This window comes from Ostrinia furnacalis, unplaced genomic scaffold (assembly GCF_004193835.3).
Source record: "Ostrinia furnacalis isolate ACB-3 unplaced genomic scaffold, ASM419383v2 OfSCF0635, whole genome shotgun sequence".
NCBI classification, from domain to species: Eukaryota; Metazoa; Arthropoda; class Insecta; order Lepidoptera; family Crambidae; genus Ostrinia; species Ostrinia furnacalis.
Window position 1 is genome coordinate 1,463,143 of NW_021130874.1, and position 18,653 is coordinate 1,481,795.

Genomic DNA, 18,653 nt, shown 5'->3' on the forward strand with positions numbered 1-18,653 from the left:
ACACTTCTTCATTCGTTCTTTTCAGCCAAATGGTGTCAACTAATTACTGGACAAACGCCTCCCTCAAGGATTTCCAAAACGACCGGTCCCGCGCTCGCCGCTGCCCCCAGACTATTCATTAATACATGTTCTTTTTTTGTTTAAACAAAGCATTATAAAGCACTACATTTATTCTTAAAAATTAAACTACAACAACTGTTCATCAGGTATTCAACGCGGTGATTGAGAAGAGTGAAAAATGCGACGTGCTAGAAACTCGGTTAGATATCCTCCACCGAGAGATCACTCTGTCGGTGTACCGGAATGTCTCCAGGGGGCTGTTCGAGAGGCACAAGCTGGTGTTCAGCTTCCTCCTCAACATGGCCATATATCTCAACGCGGGCCTGGTGACGCCCGACCAGTGGAACTTCATATTACGAGGGCCTGCTGGCACCAAAGTGGTAAGTAACTTATTCAGACTAAAATAAATATGTTTTTTCAATTACTACTATTAAGCCCTTTATAACTAACAAAATAATGAACGAGAAGTAGCGAGAAACTAAACCAAGTTTTATAGCACAACACAGTACCTACTTCTTTTAAGGGTTCTGTACCCAAAGGGAAAGTCGGGACTTTATTACTAAGAGTCCACTAAATAGGTAGGTACCTATATCAAGAGCTACTATAGATGACATAAAATCAGTTAGGTACTTAAATAATAAGTACCTACAATAAACAAAGGTTTACATAAAATCAATTATACTTAGATAATACAATATTCAAATTCATAAATCTTACGACTAGCGTAAGCTCAGATCATATCTAATGATCTGAGAGCGTAAGCAAGTAACACAATAAAAAAGGGACAATATTATTTGATCCTCTAAAAACTAATTGATCTTTTTTGTATGTGCACTTTTAAAAATAAATGATGTATTTTATTATATTTTATCTTTATATTAATTATTGGGTCTATATTAGTTGATCTACGGATAAATTATGAATGATCTTCATTTAAGGTAACATAATATTTATGTTTAACATACTCTTTTAATATTTGGTAAACAAAAATAATATTTGATCCTCTTTTTTAGTTATTGATCTTTAATTTTGTTAATCTGATGATATTTATATCAAGTTTGCCTTTTAATATTGATCACCTAATAAATACATTTCGATCTATGTATAACTTAACTTTAAAATAAATTTGATCTAACTAAAAATATTATTGGTTAATATTTAATTTACTCGGTAATTTGTGCTTGAGTGACAATCTTCCGTCATTGGTCACTGAGTTGGCCAAGGGCTTAGCGGCCAATAAGCAAGCAGAATGGTACATTGCCATGTTTGTTTAAATTACTAGCTTTGCTTAGTTTGGGACTAGAGGCGCTATGTAAAATAATTTCTTACTTCTGACATCCCTGAACCCGACATCATAATTTTTACCTCTTTATTTTGTTTTCAAATCGCAAGGTTGATTTTCTCTTAGTATACCGATCTCGACCGTGATCAGTGACCATAATAAAGTCATCTGTCAACGGGTTGATTAGACACGATAAAAGCACTAAACGATATTTGTTTACTTTTAGTGCGACATCGGGTCGTAAGGACCTGATAAGTTTTTTTTTTTTTCAAATATTTACTGTGTTTGACGAAACAATTGCAAAACAATATTTATCTTTCGTACTACTGAAAAGACCGAATATATCCAACCCGCACCAACGCATCCAGCACCTAAGGTCAATTCGACCCGATAACGCAGTGTGAACGTGCTTTTTTAATAAAAAATAAATCTTTGAACATCAAGTGCCTTTAAATAGTTTCCATCCTTTGACTACAAATTAATAAAAATAAGTACCATAACATAATTATTTTGAAGATTATTTGATATAGACAAAAAATAATTTATACAAATCGAATTATTTAAAAAAGTATCACAATATTGAATATTTGGTGCTCATTTCTTTTATTTTTGAGGACCAACAAGTAACGATCAGATATAATTTTTACATCTCAAAATTTTTTTGCGTACTTCAAAAGAGGTTTAAATATCGATCGATTTCATTTATTTTATGTCTCAAAGAAAGAGGATCAATCATTAAAATAGATGACCATTTAGATTTTTTTATTTGCCGTTTTTGCTAATTTAAAAAGATCATTTAAATACATGCCAATAAAAAATAATCGGGTATTTCAAAATAACAATATTTTATTTGAGTGGTCACAGTAGGGGCTATCTACTTTCTTGAATCTGGATGTAACTTTATAAATTAAGATATGAATTCATTATTTAAATAAATCACAATTATTAGTTATGTATTATTATAACTACTTATTCCCAAAAAAGAATTCAGCAATTAAGTTACATTAATTGGATATAAAATTTAAAGCTTAAAAATGGCGCATCATGTATGTCAGTTTTCCACTTCATCTGCGTCAGGCGGTTTGTTGAATACATAGTTGAATATCTCAATACACCCACATTTGGCGCTCACCTTGTCGCGTCCACCTTGGCGCGTACTTGTCTGTCCTCCAGGGTGCTTAGGGGACGTGATGTATTACGTACTTAGGTAGGCATTCAAATTACTTAGTCTGATGTTTTTCAAGATCAAACATTTATTAAATATCAAACATTTCTTCAGTTTATTTTTATACTACTAAATTGGCACATAATTATGAGATAACTTGGGGACATAAAGTACGTAAAATGTTATGACTAATAAGTAGGTACCTCTACCTGCCTGAGACTGAGATATTGTCCGATAACTGTCTGACTTATGTATAACTTGTATAACTATATCTAAAAATGTTTCTGCAGTTGACTTTTCCTGCCAAATATTCTAAATTAAATCCATACTTAAACGAGCAAAAGTATGGTATCACCTCTTGTGTAAAGTATGGAATCACCTTTTGTGTTTTGTTCCGAGCGAACTCAATGATTTTAATTGGATTGATAGATAAGTGTAGCTATCAGGGACCTTATTATATAAGGACCTAAGTAGGTAAAATCTTTATATTAATCGAAATTTAATCTCGTACATAGGGTAGGTAGGTACCTACTATATTTTCACAAAATACATAAGCGTAACATTGCGGAATAGTTTTCGGTGTTGTTCGTTCGTGACAATGGCCATGATAGTTTTATAACCACAGAAGGCACAATCACTTTCGATTGGCTAATACTTTGACCGTGATCTCTTATCGCATACAAGAGGTCGACGCCGAATAAAATATTTTTTTCCGTAAGGTTAAGTAGCTACCTACTTAGCTTTTTTGTAGAACCAGTCATTTCCTATCAGCTTTAATTTGGTTTATGGTATCCGGCATGGCGTGGGTATGGTATTCACTAAACGTGGCAAAGATTTTCTGGAATATGCCCTGTTCAAATTCTAAGTTTTACACTCATGTAACCTTGATCTTTTACACAAAGCAGCATGTACCTATTTAGCATGTGAATATGCCACAAAGGTTCTATCCCCTAATCCCCTTTAATCATGGTCCCTATTTTCATAGATCATAATAGACTGTAGAGATGTTATAGGCAACCGCTTTCCGCAGACTACAGGTTTTTTGTCGGCTGATAGTTTAATCGGGCTGTTAAGTATAGTAATCGGCCGATACTAAAACGGTGTAATTTAATTTCATACTTACTTCCCGAAAGAAAATTACACCGTTTTAGTATCGGCCGATTCCTCACAAAAATTAGAAGCCGAGCAAACTAACGGCCTCGGTATAAAATGAATGAATAATATCCTACCACTTCTAAATCGGTTCAGTGGTTTAAACGTGAAAAGACAGACAGTTACATACGAGTTTATAATATTAGTAGATACAGTCAACGTTAAATGTACTTCGTGACTCCGAAAGTTGCCAATTACCTACCCATAAGTTGACAACACAACTTTATTCCAATTACTTATAACAAAGACTTGTTCCGAACTTTCTGGCTTCTTTAGATGTTACGAACTATTTTGACGCTGACTGTACTAAGATGGAAGCAGGAAGATGAAGCCTTAGCCAGTCGCATCAGACATAATTAAGGTATAAAACATAAAGGCAAATTAAATTATAACTCCTCAGTTGATAAAAAACAAAATATCCAAACTTGTTGTCACTAAACGATAAAATCAATACATACTTAGAGGGCAACAGAACGGCGCGAGGGGCTGCGCGACAGGTGGTCGCGTAAATAAATAAAAAATAACCTACCTGGGACTTATTAAATTGAAGATTATTTTTTCAGATGAAGTTAGGTAAAACCTAAGATGTAGGTCAATCTACGAGCCTTTACACTTACTTAGGTAAAGTAACATATACAAGAACTATTATATTATCTAATTATTTAAACAAGAATAGGATAGTTATTATGCTATTATTGTTTAAAATATTTGATTATTTTAAAATGATTTAATTAAATCTCAAATAAATTAGTCCCAAATGACATATTGTTTTTTTTTTGTAAATTGTTTTTATGTAGGTACTTATGCCTGATTCTAAATTATTTTAAATATAATGATGGTTAGTAGGTAGCTACTACATTTATTTATGATAATATCCATCAAAACATAATTTTGTCTCATGAGCCGGATCACGAGTTGATATTTGACCATGCGGGTTATGGTATGGGTTTCTGTATGCAATTATAGTCCGCGCCAGCCAATAGACTTTAACAACATTGTCAGTCAGCGTCAAATATAGCTTGTAACCAGTAACACCCAATGTTGCCAAAATGTCCGCAACATGTCTTTCTTACAACTGGAATACTTAAGGTTGTGTTGTCAACTTTTTGGTCACTTTGGGTGCCACGAACTAAGGTAGGTATTTGACGCTGAATGTACCTGAAACTACTGCATAAGATAAGTACTTACTATACTCAAATTACTTACTAGGACCATTGAAAGAGCGAATGGATATTCGCTATAAGTACCTACAAATCGAAGTTTTTTTTTATCTTTAAAAAAAATTCCAGGTGCCCCCGAAGAAACCGCCTATAGAAACTTTGACCGACCAGATGTGGCTTGCAGTGAATCATCTGAACGAAACTGATGAAAACTTCGCAGGCCTTGCTGAAGACTGCCTAAAGATGATACCCATTCAACTTGGCTCCTTCAGTGTGGTACGATATTTATTATTATTTTTAATTGGTTCAACATCAAAAACATTCGTGCTAGCACCAATCCACTATATTGGGCGAGTTAATCGAAGAAGCCTATGTGATGCTTTCAGCGAATATGGAATAGGTACAGAATGTTCCATGAAATTTCTGTACAGAATATTCCGTGTAAATCCTTTTTCCAACAGGGATTGTACGCCCGGCTGTAGCTGCGGCCCCGCCTGGCCTGTTGCATTCGCTTGAAATGCCCAGATTTATTGATTTCCATGTTATATATTAATCTTTAGGACGTATGTTGACGAGCCGGTTTCTATCCGGTCCGGCGCGGGGCCGGTGCTGGAAATGCGTGTTGATGAGCCTGCATCCAATTCTGCGATGCACCGGCCCGACAACACGCATTTCTGGCATCAGCCAGGCGCCGGACCAGCTCGTCAACACACGCCCTATCTTTTTTAGCAATTGCCAACTGGCTGTTAACTGATGCACCATTATGTATTTTATTATCTTTTAGGACATACACGTGAATAAAAAAGAAAAATCAGCCCCCCTTATAAATTGGAATGAGAAACTAACTTCGTTTGAGAAACTTATGATAATCAAGAGTATTAAGGAGGAGAAATTGGTATTCGCCATCGCACAGTACGTGAGCACCAGCCTCGGCTCCGTCTTCATTGAGAGCCCCACGGTGCAGCTCAACACTTTGTAAGTAAAGTATAGATAGAGCCGTTCACGAAGAGGCGCCCCACCATTCTTCCGCTAATGTTTGAGTGTTATCGCTACACGCTAAACTATCCATGAGTGCACACTCACACTACAAGAATGACGTTCGGATTGCTCGGATCAAACTCCCTGCACCCCGCGCTTCCCTCGACCAAAAATTGGTGGGTCGCGTCTTTGTGGATGGCACGATCTATGCCCGTTTTTATTCCAGTGTGGCTCGCACCCACTTAGTGTCAGCAGTTGCTGAGTTGACACAGTTAAAAGAAAAATTTTGAGTATTCTATCATTAGTAATGATTATACGTAGCAGGCATTTAGCGCATTTTATATTTTGACCCTATTGAGTATGCAGGTGAAGTAGATGACTGGTTCTTTTGTTTGTATTATAGGTGAATTTGTTAGTATTATTATAGGTTGCGAAAAAAATGTGGGATCTGATTAGGTAATTATTGAAACAATAATGACGTTAAAACATTTATTATGATATTTGTCACTTACATACTAACAACATGAATATATTATTTTATAGGTTAATAAGATTATACATATCTATTCGTATTGATATAGATAAACCACTTATTATAATTAAGTTATTAACATATACAAAAAATAGGCTTTGATCAAATAATGTAATAAATAATTGAGTATTGAAAGTGGAGAATAAGATGGTAAATTAAATATAATTATAATTAATTATATAAAAATAATAATTACATAGAATAATAATATAAAAAATTGTAATAAAAAAACGGTCGACTTGAACCTCCTACTTTTTTGAAGTCGGTAAAAAAATAATAGAAAAAGTAAAAGCTTATTATTAATGAGTTACTTACTCAATCTGATTATACAGATTACTAATTCTTAATAATAAATGTGGCATAGTATGCCAAAAATTTCATATCGTTGTTTTAAACTAGACATCAATAATGCTGCCATTTTTAATAAATAACATCATGATACACAACCAATTAAGATCAACACAATCAATGAGCTTGCTAGCAAGCCTTTTTTTAAATATTAGTAGTTAAAAAAAAAAGATAAGTATTAAAATGAATATTAGGAATAAATTACAGTTACATTTTTTACCCTGCCAATTATTACATCCCTTGGACCACCTACACACCAAATATTATTGTTTCCCAGACTGAAGAATCATAGTGTGAAGATAAATATATCGCCACTCTCGCCACGCATTAAATAAAGAAAATCAGCTCGCACCAGCGTTTATTTCTTTAGGGATGACAGTGAAAAGTACCCATGTAACAAGGACATGACATGTACCCATGTAGGATTAAAATAAATTTGGTGTGAATGCAGGCATCAGGCAAGATGCTATATTTAATTTTTTTTTCTTTAATAATTATAACTGCAGCTTTCTTAGCTACTTGAATAAATGCTTTATTAGGAAAATTCTGTCTGAAGAAGACATCATAAAAAATTATATGTAATTATGAAACATTCTTAACTATTTAAGCTCGCAGATTGAGCTCACGGTGCGTCCATCTTAATTGGGGATATGCACCAATAATTTTATTTCAATACCGTTAAAAATCGCTGAGCAAATAAAAAAGGTATAATGAAGCATAATTAAAAATATTTAAGTTACAGCTTTAGGGTCCCAGGCGTATTTCATGTTACGTTCCCCGAGTCCATTTAGAGCTTTAATTTCTTCTGGTGTTAATTTGAACTGAAGCGTGATATTTTCTTTCAGACGGTCTGGATGAGTAGTCTTAGGAATTACGGCAATATCGTGTTGTAGTGCCCATACAAGAAGCACTTGAGCACTAGTTGCATTATGTTTCTTAGCAATTTGGGTAACTACTGGATTGTTTAACAATTCATTATTGTCATGAGATGAGCCCCCGAAGGAGCAATATGCTTGGAGCTGTATATCATTTTCTTTGCAGAATTTTAGCAGATCGTAATCATGATAGAAAGGATGCCACTCCACCTGAAACCAAAATGTATATACATGTATAGTAATCATTGTTGAATAGTGCTGTTTTTAAACAATAAGTATCTTACTATACTACTAACCTGGTTAACAGTGGGTGTCACGTGGCTAGACGAAATAATCTCGTCTAAATGCCGTTGGGTAAAATTAGACACCCCAATACTATTTATCAGACCCTCGTCATACATCTCTGTGAGTGTGCGCCATGTCATGTCACGCATTCTAAAGTTGCGCATATCATTGGCTGGGATGTTGGCAGTTCCCGGGAAATGTATCAAGTACAGATCCACATACTCTAAGCCCAAAAGGTCCAATGATCTTTGGTAGGCAGCGCGAACACGCTCATTGCCATGGTCACTTGGTGCTGTAAAAAAAAATCAAATTAAAATAATCTTATACATTTTGTTGTCCCACAATAATATGCCAAGGTATTTTTAACTGCTACTAGAACTTACCTAGTTTCGTGGTGATGAAAATGTCATCCCTTTCAAGACCATGCTTAGGCAGTAGTGTTTCCAATGCCTCTTTTATGAGACCTTCATTATTATAAGCAGTTGCAGTGTCTGCAATAAATAAATAAAAAGTAAGTTTGTATTATAATACCTTTTGAATTTGTAGCAAAAAATTGTTTTTACATACCAAACATTCTATATCCAGCACTCAAAGCTTCATCAAAAGTTTCCACTATAATGTCTGCTTGGCGCATACGAAACGTTCCCACTGAAAAAAAGTGCTGCTTAATTTTGATTGTCCATTTACACCTTTTATGCTAAGTATTAAAATATAAAAATACTTACATCCTATCGATGGCATCTCAAGGCCATTATTCAAAACATATCTTGTAAGAAATGGTGATTCTGATGCCATTTTTTCACGTTGGGCTTTATTCCTTCTATGCCAGTACCCAGCCAACCTGCAAACAGTTCTGGTTAAAGATATTTATTTCTCAAAAAGATTTACAATGCTAATCACTTAAGAGTGGAAACATTAATTTGTCTGATTAATAAACTTCACAAAACGATTAGCGCAGCAGTTGTACCTATCAGATGTGACTTTTTTATAGCAGGTAGGTGTAAATAAAATACAAGATAACTAGTATGTCACTCTGCGGCGGTGAGCATGGACAGATACAATAGTTAGTAATCCCATGTTAAATAATTGCATTAATAATTTAATCACTTAAATAATATTTAGACAACAGGCACTCATTTGTGACTCACTAACCTTACCCTCTCTATACTTAATAAAAATCAAACTCACCTGGAGCCTTTTATTGACCCTTTAGAGTCAAAAAGCTGAATCCCTTCTGGGATTCAGATGTGAAGCACAGTTAAATATAACCAGGCACGATACTCGAAAGCAACAAGTTGACCGAACAAACAGGTGGCACTACTTCAACTTGGAGACTTGGTGGCAGAGCACCGATTACACTGGACGGCGTCAATGCAATGCGACTGACGACGCGGCGCGGCGGCTCTGGAGAGAGACGAAGACTCCACTATCCGACAGACACGTCCGGACGGGGCTTCTCACTCAACGAAACAACACAAAACATTTTTAAAGCTGGCTGGCTGACTGACGTGCTGACATCTGTCAAACTTGTAGTGATGGGACATCGCTTATCGATGTTGGAGTATGAAATTTTTTGCAGCAAAATGTTCAATTCAAATATTTATTCATAGTTGGAAATAAGAAAGAATTGATAAATTAAATTGATATTCATTCAAACGACATACATTAATGTAGTTTTTCTATATAATTATCTCTCGTTTAGAATTTCCTAGGAAATTTATAAAGGTTTCATATTTTATATTTTTGGTCCAAAATCAAAAGTGCCGGCCAACAAAAAAAAGTGTTGTATTCTGACAGAATACGTCTGCCTTAGCATTTGTTACTATGGCACCAAAGCCGTAGCTCTACTGTGCGTCGAGTATTTGAGATCTTAAAGTCATCGACTATTCATACATTTTTTGTTCAAAATCAAAAATGTCGGCCAATAAAAAAAAAGTGCTGTATTCTGACAGAATACGTCCGCCTTAGCATTTGTTACTATGACACCAAAGCTGTAGCACCACTGTGCGTCGTAGTATTTGAGATCAAAGTCAGTCGTTTCATATATTTTTAGAACTCAAATACCACGATGCACAGTGGTGCTACAGCTTTGGTGCCATAGTAATAAATGCTAAGGCGGACGTATTCTATCAGAATACAGCACTTTTATTTTTTGGCCGGCACTTTTGATTTTGGACCAAAATGGATGTCCTTTGCGGTTCTTGTTATTTTCCGGTGACACATATCGTCAGTTGCAGGTTCACTTGGGGTAACTGACAAAATACGGTTTTTGAGTTAAATATACAGTTTTTCATAGTTTTTTCTGCTCTTTCGAATGGTATAACATGTAAAAAAAAATAGCTTTAAAAAAATTACAATTACATGGACATTTTCAGGTGTGAACTTTTCAGATTTCCTTCACAATTTTGGTGTAACTGACATTGTAATAATTTTAACAGGTTGAATCGGTGTACCTATCTGTAATAATGTAAAAATTTTGCTACAAAATTTTGCAATTACACTGATTTGCTAAGGTTTATAACATAAAATAAAATAGGAAATTTAGAAAGTTTTAAGGCAGATAACATTATTATAACACCACTAGTATCAGTTAAAGAAGTTAAACTTAGCTCAACAAAAAAATATATTGAAATTAAGCAAACTTATCTTCCTCCCCTAGCTTGGATGTCATTATTTATTTAAAAATAGGTGCACATAATATTTTCTTGATTTTCGTGGCTTTTAATATTTTTGAATAAATAAAATAAAATTCTCTTGTTTTTTAATAATACTTTTAAATAAATTATACAGCAACTAAGTAGGTATACAAAAACCAGCAAATGTATCAAATTTAATCAAATTATTTTAACTTTGGACATACTCCAATTTACATACAATAACTAACACATAACACACACCCACACACCCACATGCACGCACTCACACACACACACACACACACACACACACACACACACACACACACACACACTTACACAAACGATTAGAAAGAAAGATTGTTTTTAAAACTTAAAGTTAAAGTTAAATTTTTAAATAGTACTTCTTATCATTTATTTTGCCTATTTGTGTAAATCACATGTTATCATTCTATTTTTTTATTTTTTTTATTTTTAGTTTGTTTCTAATATAAAATACTTACCTTAAATAGATTAACACAACCACGCAGTATCGATTAGCCGGTGGTGGAGGCCTGGTGTGCTGTAGCACAGGGTATCCTAGTACGGACACCAGTCTCTACGAAATACTTATTTTTGTTCCTTGTTGTTATAATTACCCGTTACAAATTGTGACTTTATGTATTTTGTAAAGAGAGAAATAAATAAAGTTATTATTATGTTATTATGTTAATTTGACCTATGTTTTTTCCAAAAGTAACTGTCAAAAGTACAAAAAATCATTGGTGTAACTGCCAATTTATTTCCTTAACTAACTTAACATATTAGATAGGTAATTCTTTTTATTTGATCTAAAACCGCGTAGAATTCTAAGCACTTCTGTAAAAATAGATCCAAAAAAGTTTAAATAGGAAAAAAAATCCGAAAAAAAAACGGCTCTACTGAAAAACCGTATTTTGTCAGTTACAGGAGCAAATAACTGGAAAAGTAGAAAATGAAAAATGTATAGGGTGTTTTTTTAGAGGTACCTATAGAACTTTAAAATGAAATAAAATAATGTAAAAATATGTTTGATTCACATGGTATTGGTTTTGTTTAAAAGATGTTCTTATGCCATTTATGCTTCAAAATGATTTCGGGTCAAAGGGCGCCACGGTTGGCTCAAATGTAGCGTAATCTACTTAGATGTCCAAATTTCAATTTCTCTTTCGAGCAACTGGGGCCATACATCGGCAATAACGTGACGAATGTTGGCATTGAATTCCGTAGTTTATCTGCGCATTAGTGGACTTCACATATACCCAGAGAAAATAATCCGTATGTGTGAGATCATCCGATTGTGGAGGCAAATTCAAAGATCCATCGAGTGAAATCATGCGCTCATCGAATGTTTCCCGCAATAAATTGAATGTGTCGCGTGCTAGTTGGATGGTAACACCATCTTGTTGAAACCATAGCACTGCCACATTAATATCATTCATCTGAGGAATGAAAAGTTACGAAAATTACGTCGACCGTAATATGGACGTTTGTATGGAAAACTGAACCATTATTTTTAAAATACATTTTTCCACAATTTGCAAATGTTGTTCTGAAGTAATTCTATTTAGTTAATTATTAAATTGCAAAACATACTGTCCACAAAATGTACCACCAACTATCAAATTAACTATCACTAGAAACAGTGTAACCAATTTAAAGTTGTATACCTCTAAAAAAACACCCTTTATAAGTAGGTACCTAATCAGTTAGGTACCTAGTCACTATAATATGTGGCATATTATTGCCTAATTCTATTGAAAACAGAGTATCCTGATGTACTGTGCACTGTACCAATAAACTACATATTTGCTTTTCTTTTCAGATATGCAGATACGGCGTCGAACATACCTTTGGTGTTCGTTTTAAGTACGGGATCAGATCCATTTGGAGCTTTTCAGAAATTTGCTACAGAAATGGGGATGCGAGAACGCGTGCATTCAATTTCATTAGGTCAAGGTCAGGGACCTGTTGCAGAAAAGATGATTAATGGTGCTAAACCTAAAGGCGATTGGATTTTCTTACAAGTATAAAATTAGATTATTTAATTTTACCTATTGTCTGGACTCAAAGTTAAAGAAAATGTTTTAATTATAATAAATCATTTTCAGAACTGCCATTTAGCGGCCTCGTGGATGATGAGTTTAGAACTAATAGTTGCAAATTTATCTAGTGAGCAAGGTGCACCGCATCCAGATTTTAGACTATTTTGTAGTTCAATGCCGACACCCAAATTTCCTGTATCTGTTTTACAAAATTCTGTAAAAGTCACTAATGAACCTCCGAAAGGCCTAAAAGCTAATGTGAAACGAGCTCTCATTGAAATGGAAGAAGATTTCTTCGAAAATCATGGTATTTTTGTATGAATCAATCATCATAATTTTATTTCAAATTCATTATCAATATTAATAGGTATACCTACAATTATTTACAGTGCTAGGACAAGATTGGCGAACAATGTTATTTGGAATTTGCATGTTCCACGCTATAATACAAGAGAGAAAGAAATTTGGTCCCCTTGGTTGGAATATTACATATGAATTTAATAACAGTGATAGAGAATGTGCTATGCTTAATTTGCAAATGTTTTGTGAAGATGGTCATATTCCATGGGATGCACTAGAATACATTACTAGTAAGTGAAATAAGTATTTTCTTGTAATATCATTTGTGTCAACAGACTTTTTCATCTTGTGAATAATAATGATGTAGGTAAAGTTTATGATCACTTTCGTGAAATGCAAGAACTGTAACTAAAGTTAATTGATGCTTTAGGTTCCATCACCTATGGAGGTCGTGTGACAGACATGTGGGATCAACGTTGTCTAACAACAATTTTAAAACTTTTCTTTTCGCCACCTACTTTGGAAGATGGTTACACTTATTCCCGTTCTGGGAGATACTATTGTCCTAGAGCAGAAAAACTGGAAATTGTCCGAGAATACATAGATAGTCTACCAGTAATCGAAGATCCAGAAGTATTTGGAATGCATGAAAATGCAAATATAGCTTTTGAGGTAAGTCCATTTACTTAAAAGTTAAAATATTTGATTCAGGAACATAGTACTTAAACGAGTCTATTTAATGAAGTTAGCGATTCATAAATAAAATTATATTAATAATTTATTTGTTTGCAGAACAAAGAAACGAACACATTAATTCAGACAATAGTAGACGTGCAGCCTCGATCTGGTGGTGGTGGTGGTGGTGATACACCCGATCAGATAGTATGGCGCATATGCGATCAAACTCGTTCTGTTGTCTCACATAAAATAGACAAATCGTTAATTAATCCTGATCTCATGCTTCCCGATGATGTAGGTCAGCTACAGTCACTAACTACGGTTTTATTGCATGAAACTGACAGGTTTAATACATTACTTGGCTTAATACATTCGTCTCTAAATGAATTGCAGAAAGCGATAAAGGTTCGTAATATATCTTTTTAGTAAGATTTTCATTATTTTATACAATATATTTTATGAAAATACCTATATTATTCCAGGGTATTGTGGTTATGTCCGAAGCTTTTGAAGAAGTGTTTACGGCATTTTTAAACAATAAAGTACCTGCTATGTGGCATAAAAAAGGATATAATTCTTTGAAATCCTTGGGAAGCTGGATTCATGATCTTATTCTCAGAATTGATTTTGTCGAAGTAAGTTTACCCATAAAACTGAAAATTTTTACTAGAGACCTTGTTCGACTATAGCAATATCAAACGCGTACTTTGCTTCCCCTTTTTGTTTTTATCTTTAAGTTTATCAAATCTTTAGAAACTAGGTAGCAACATTCTTGAAAATCTTATTTTATGATTTTGATAGAAGGTACTTTATATAATTTTACAAATAACGAATATTTATTTGATTTCAGAAGTGGCTTGTTGATGGCAAACAGCCCAGCAGCTGGGTATCTGGGTTATTTTTCCCTCAAGGATTATTAACGGGATCTTTACAGTCATATGCACGGCGTTATCGAGTGCCTATAGATGCACTGTTGTTCGATTTTCATCCTATACCATTTTTCCTTCCACAAGAGGATGTGTATAAATACAATAAAAGGAAAAATAAGGTACGTTATCTAAAATGTGTGTAATAAATAAATACATTATCGATATTTATTAAGCTATGGGTGGCACATCACTGTCTGAACTACTGCGCATATGCCACGCGCACGTTGGCTTTGAGAATCATTCGATTTTAATTATCTGATCGAGCCTTTTTTATAATGTGCGCGTAATTTAAAAAGTACATAAAATGATTGCCTTCGAATATTTAAAAGCATGCCATGTTCATCACATTTTTTTAATGCTGAAGCAGGAGAACTCTTGACTGAATAGCCAGATTGAAGTATCAACAAAATCGCATTACGAACTCGCACTAATCGTAACAAATTCCAGCACTACTTTATATTATTATGCAGGCAGAATAGTATGCTACTAAATTCAAAAATACTTTTTAAGCGCTTCTCTTATTGTACCTACCTACTGCTGCTACGAATTAGGATTACGGATGGAATTCACTAATTTCCTTAACGATAAAGACGCACTCATGGTCATGGCAAATAAGTAGCGAATGATAGGCATTTTCTGTTTTGCTATTCGTATCACCGATTAATACAATCGCAATGTAGGTAAGTAGGTACCTATTAATAAGATAACCTGGGTTAGCGAGGGATTATTAGAAAACTAATTTTATTGTACTGTGGGTCTTCCTACTTACCACCAGGATGACGGGAGTCCTAGCGTCTACGGAGATTTGGAACTGCCCGAAGACGGAGTCAACATTCACGGACTCTTCATAGACGCGGGGCGCTGGGACATGCAAAGAAACTGTCTTGTAGATGCTCTACCAGGTTTGTATTTATGTGATGATATTTAAATATTTAAAATCATCTGAAAGCTTCGATTATAGCAATGTGTTTTATCATGTTTCTATTGGTATTGCCCACTAAGTAAATGATGATAAGAAATACAGTCGTCAGCAGATAAACTTTGGCTATGTTCGAAATAGTATGATTAATTCGCGTTGAAAATTGAGTGGCAGAATCTCATGCTCTCTCATTGGTTCAGACTCGGACAAGATGGCTAAGTTTTCCTCGCAATGGGCCAGGTACGTAATAGGCTTTGCTTGAAATAGCGGTCAGATGAGTACGGTCGTGTTATCTGAACAAACAGGGCAGATGAACCCGCCGCTGCCAGTGGTGTGGTTCCAGCCGGTGCTGGAGCTGCCCAAGCCCGACCCGCGCTACGAGACGCCGCTGTACAAGACGTCGGAGCGCGCGGGCACGCTGTCCACGACCGGGCACAGCACCAACTTCGTGCTGCCCGTGCTGCTGCCCGCCACCCAGCCGCCGCCCTTCTGGATCATCCGCGGCACGGCGCTGCTCACCCAGATCACGGACTAGGCCCAATTTATACTCATCCACTGAAGTAAGCCCAACCATTTGTTTAAAGATTATTAGGCTGGGTTGCACCATCTTACTTTTACTTTGACAAACGTCAAAAATCTGTCAAACTCCACACAAAAAGCACCGGTTATCGTTATAGTCACGGTCAAAGTTAGGTGGTGCAACTCAGCCTTAGTGGTTTCTAAAGCCCGGTCTGTGAGCATGTAGAATTTTGTCCAATGACCCCAAGCTACCCATCCTTATCGCTCGATCTAATTATATTGCTGTCGCGACTGTGCCACGGTAATACTATCTATACAGTATTCCAACTCTGCCATATTTTTTAAATAAATGTCAATAGCCGCGCGGTACGTCATCATATGACAACATGCGATAGGGCTGCCTACCTGCAGACAATATTTTCATTACATCTGCTTCTTAGAATTTTTATCTAGTTTTGTGAATATATTTTGTGATTGTAATTTTTTATTTTATTTTGACAATCAAAATAACTCACTGAATGAAATAGGATAAAATGCGTGTTGTTTTGTGATTAGTAGATTTAATTAAAAATTATATTTGTGTTAAGATTTAGTAATAAATCTTATAAATTTGCGACCGTAAAATGTATGCGCCTCGACTGAGGCGTACAAAATTCTTGATTATTATACAGGGTGTTAGGTAAATGGGTTTATAAGCCGACACTAGCCCATGTTAACATGTGCATATAAATGTTATACTTAGTGAAGTCAGAAAATTGAAATCATCATTTTGATAATTTTAATTTGCATACAAATCTGATTTTATAAATTTTATTTTGTATGAAAATTAAACAAATTAAAATGATATCACTGACTTCACCATACCATTTATATGCATAATATGTTAACATGGGCTAGTGTTACCTTATAAACCTATTTACCTAACACCCTGTATAAATAGGTAGTTGTAATTATTTTTATAAAAAAGAGCGCTTACTGTTTCAAAAACAGCACATCATTCGTTTATTACCGTGGCGCATTCGCGACACCCCCGACTTTTGCATGTCGAGCGCATACCGAGATTTGAATTTCGAAGGAAAGTTCGCGTTTCGTCCGTTTATATGAAGTTACAATACTGTATGATAGTATTACCGTGACTGTGCGACGGGCGCCCGTAGTGAGTGTGCGAGCGCTACAGCAATATAATTACTAGGTACTAAGCTAAGTATACAGCGTGTTCTTTTTATGCTTGATCAAACAATAAGGGCTGATTCTAATGCTCAAATGCAACAACTTACCGAAGTTAAAATATTTAAAAGACAACCTTTCTATGCAAATTTTCATCGGCAATCAGTCATGTAGTATGGGAATATTTTTTTAAGAATTTGATATTGGTTCTGTAGGAAAAGTAGTTGTATTTGAGTAGAGTCAACCTTTTTTTACTGAATAACACCCTGCATAATAATGCTTCCTTGTGTCAGGAGTGTAGTCATCGGCAGCCCGATACCGACACCGTTGGGCTATTATCCTCATATTAGAAGTAGCATTGGCTTATTGCAACTTGATTTCGCTTTGCTTCGCCAGCTTTGCTAAATATGTTTCGCAACAAAACATAAGTTATACCTATTTGCTCATCTGGTAGTTCTGGTTTAATCATTGCTTAGCTTATTAATTATAAAAATCAGTCGATTATTATTAAGGATAAATGAGTATTTAAAGTGTTTCCTCTTATAGGTGGAGCACTTCACTCGCAGGAAGGAAGAATACAAAACAAATACATAACTGTGTTTAATATTACTTGTTTTACGCGCATTTATTATGATTCGCAAATAATACCTTCTGCACATTTTTTGTTTAAAATCTTTAAAGAATTGAATACCTAAGTTATTAAAATAATGAATGTGAATCTCATTACTTATAAATGTTATAATTAGGATTTAGGAATGAAGTATACGTCTGCAAGGAGTAGACTGTGTACATTAGTATTTTTTTATTACAAATCGTATAACGCACCTCATATTATACTAGCAGCTGTACGATGCAAGTAGGAGACGTACCTATCTACCACTTTTATTTATTTTGTTTGTCTTGTACTTACTTGTTACTTCAATTTTAAACGTTATGAATTAGAATTCGTTATACGATTTGAAATAAAAGCAAGCATTTTCACTAATTTTGATTACTTTAACTCATTTTAGTAAGATTTATTTTGTAATTGTTTTAGATGGATGTTACTTCCAATATAATTTTATGCACTTGTTATTTTTGGAATAGTTGTAACTTTATCCGTGTTAATAAATTAATTTATAGCAGTTGCTCTATTTTCTGAACCAGATTGTTTAAAAAAATGACAACACAGTTTTGTTTGCTTCCAAATTCCAACAACATTCGCACACAGCTAGTCTGATTAGCACTAGAGTACACGCGCGGACTACTATAGTAGACCAGGGTAACATTTTACGCTATAGCTTTTTGAAAACTTGCGCCAGAGAGCTGGCATTCCAGGAAAGCCTCATTTACTAAATTTGTCAGTAAGCCAGTAAAGCTTGGGTCGCTAGAGTCTGTGCACTTTTCTAAAATTGGCCGTCAAAACAACGGGTCTACTCAAAAGTCCAAAATCACTCGACAAAAAAATTATGAAAGACTTGTAACAAATGGACTTACACCGTGTACTAGGCAGTAGAAAGTCATGAATACTGTGACAGATAAAAAACTAATCATATTTTTTCAGTCAAATTGTTTTTGTTAACATTGGTCTCAGAGTGCAATTTTGGTCCAAAAAATTTACAACTT

The 18,653-nt window shown here is 34.7% G+C and overlaps 2 protein-coding genes across 2 annotated transcripts in view; one reads left to right on the plus strand and one right to left on the minus strand.

Moving 5' to 3' along the window:
• Positions 1–18,206, plus strand: part of Dhc16F (Dynein heavy chain at 16F) — a 65,039-nt gene extending 46,833 nt beyond the window's left edge. Inside the window, exons 55-67 of the mRNA XM_028323317.1 lie at positions 207–440; positions 4,949–5,095; positions 5,604–5,794; positions 12,317–12,518; positions 12,603–12,843; positions 12,926–13,126; positions 13,267–13,508; positions 13,629–13,919; positions 13,997–14,149; positions 14,365–14,562; positions 15,219–15,345; positions 15,668–15,922; positions 17,595–18,206. Coding sequence (XP_028179118.1) covers positions 207–440; positions 4,949–5,095; positions 5,604–5,794; positions 12,317–12,518; positions 12,603–12,843; positions 12,926–13,126; positions 13,267–13,508; positions 13,629–13,919; positions 13,997–14,149; positions 14,365–14,562; positions 15,219–15,345; positions 15,668–15,897 — 2,457 coding nt within the window. The 3' untranslated portion in view covers positions 15,898–15,922; positions 17,595–18,206. The remainder of the gene's footprint in view (positions 1–206; positions 441–4,948; positions 5,096–5,603; positions 5,795–12,316; positions 12,519–12,602; positions 12,844–12,925; positions 13,127–13,266; positions 13,509–13,628; positions 13,920–13,996; positions 14,150–14,364; positions 14,563–15,218; positions 15,346–15,667; positions 15,923–17,594) is intronic.
• On the minus strand, positions 7,252–9,368 carry LOC114366449 (uncharacterized oxidoreductase YtbE). The gene is made up of 6 exons (XM_028323318.1): positions 9,026–9,368; positions 8,563–8,678; positions 8,405–8,485; positions 8,221–8,328; positions 7,849–8,129; positions 7,252–7,762 (listed from the first exon to the last, which is right to left on the minus strand). The coding sequence occupies exons 2-6, from the start codon at positions 8,630–8,632 to the stop codon at positions 7,409–7,411; spliced, it is 894 nt and encodes a 297-aa protein (XP_028179119.1). The 5' UTR covers positions 8,633–8,678; positions 9,026–9,368; the 3' UTR covers positions 7,252–7,408.
• Positions 18,207–18,653: the final 447 nt, after the last annotated feature.

Coding starts and splice junctions, on each gene's coding strand:
- LOC114366449 (XM_028323318.1), bottom strand. CDS start 8,632: ATGGCATCAGAATCACCATTTCTTACAAGATATGTTTTGAATAATGGC. Junction 8,486..8,562: donor TGAGATGCCATCGATAGGAT/GTAAGTATTTTT, acceptor ACTTTTTTTCAG/TGGGAACGTTTCGTATGCGC. Junction 8,130..8,220: donor TTTCATCACCACGAAACTAG/GTAAGTTCTAGT, acceptor TTTTTTTTACAG/CACCAAGTGACCATGGCAAT.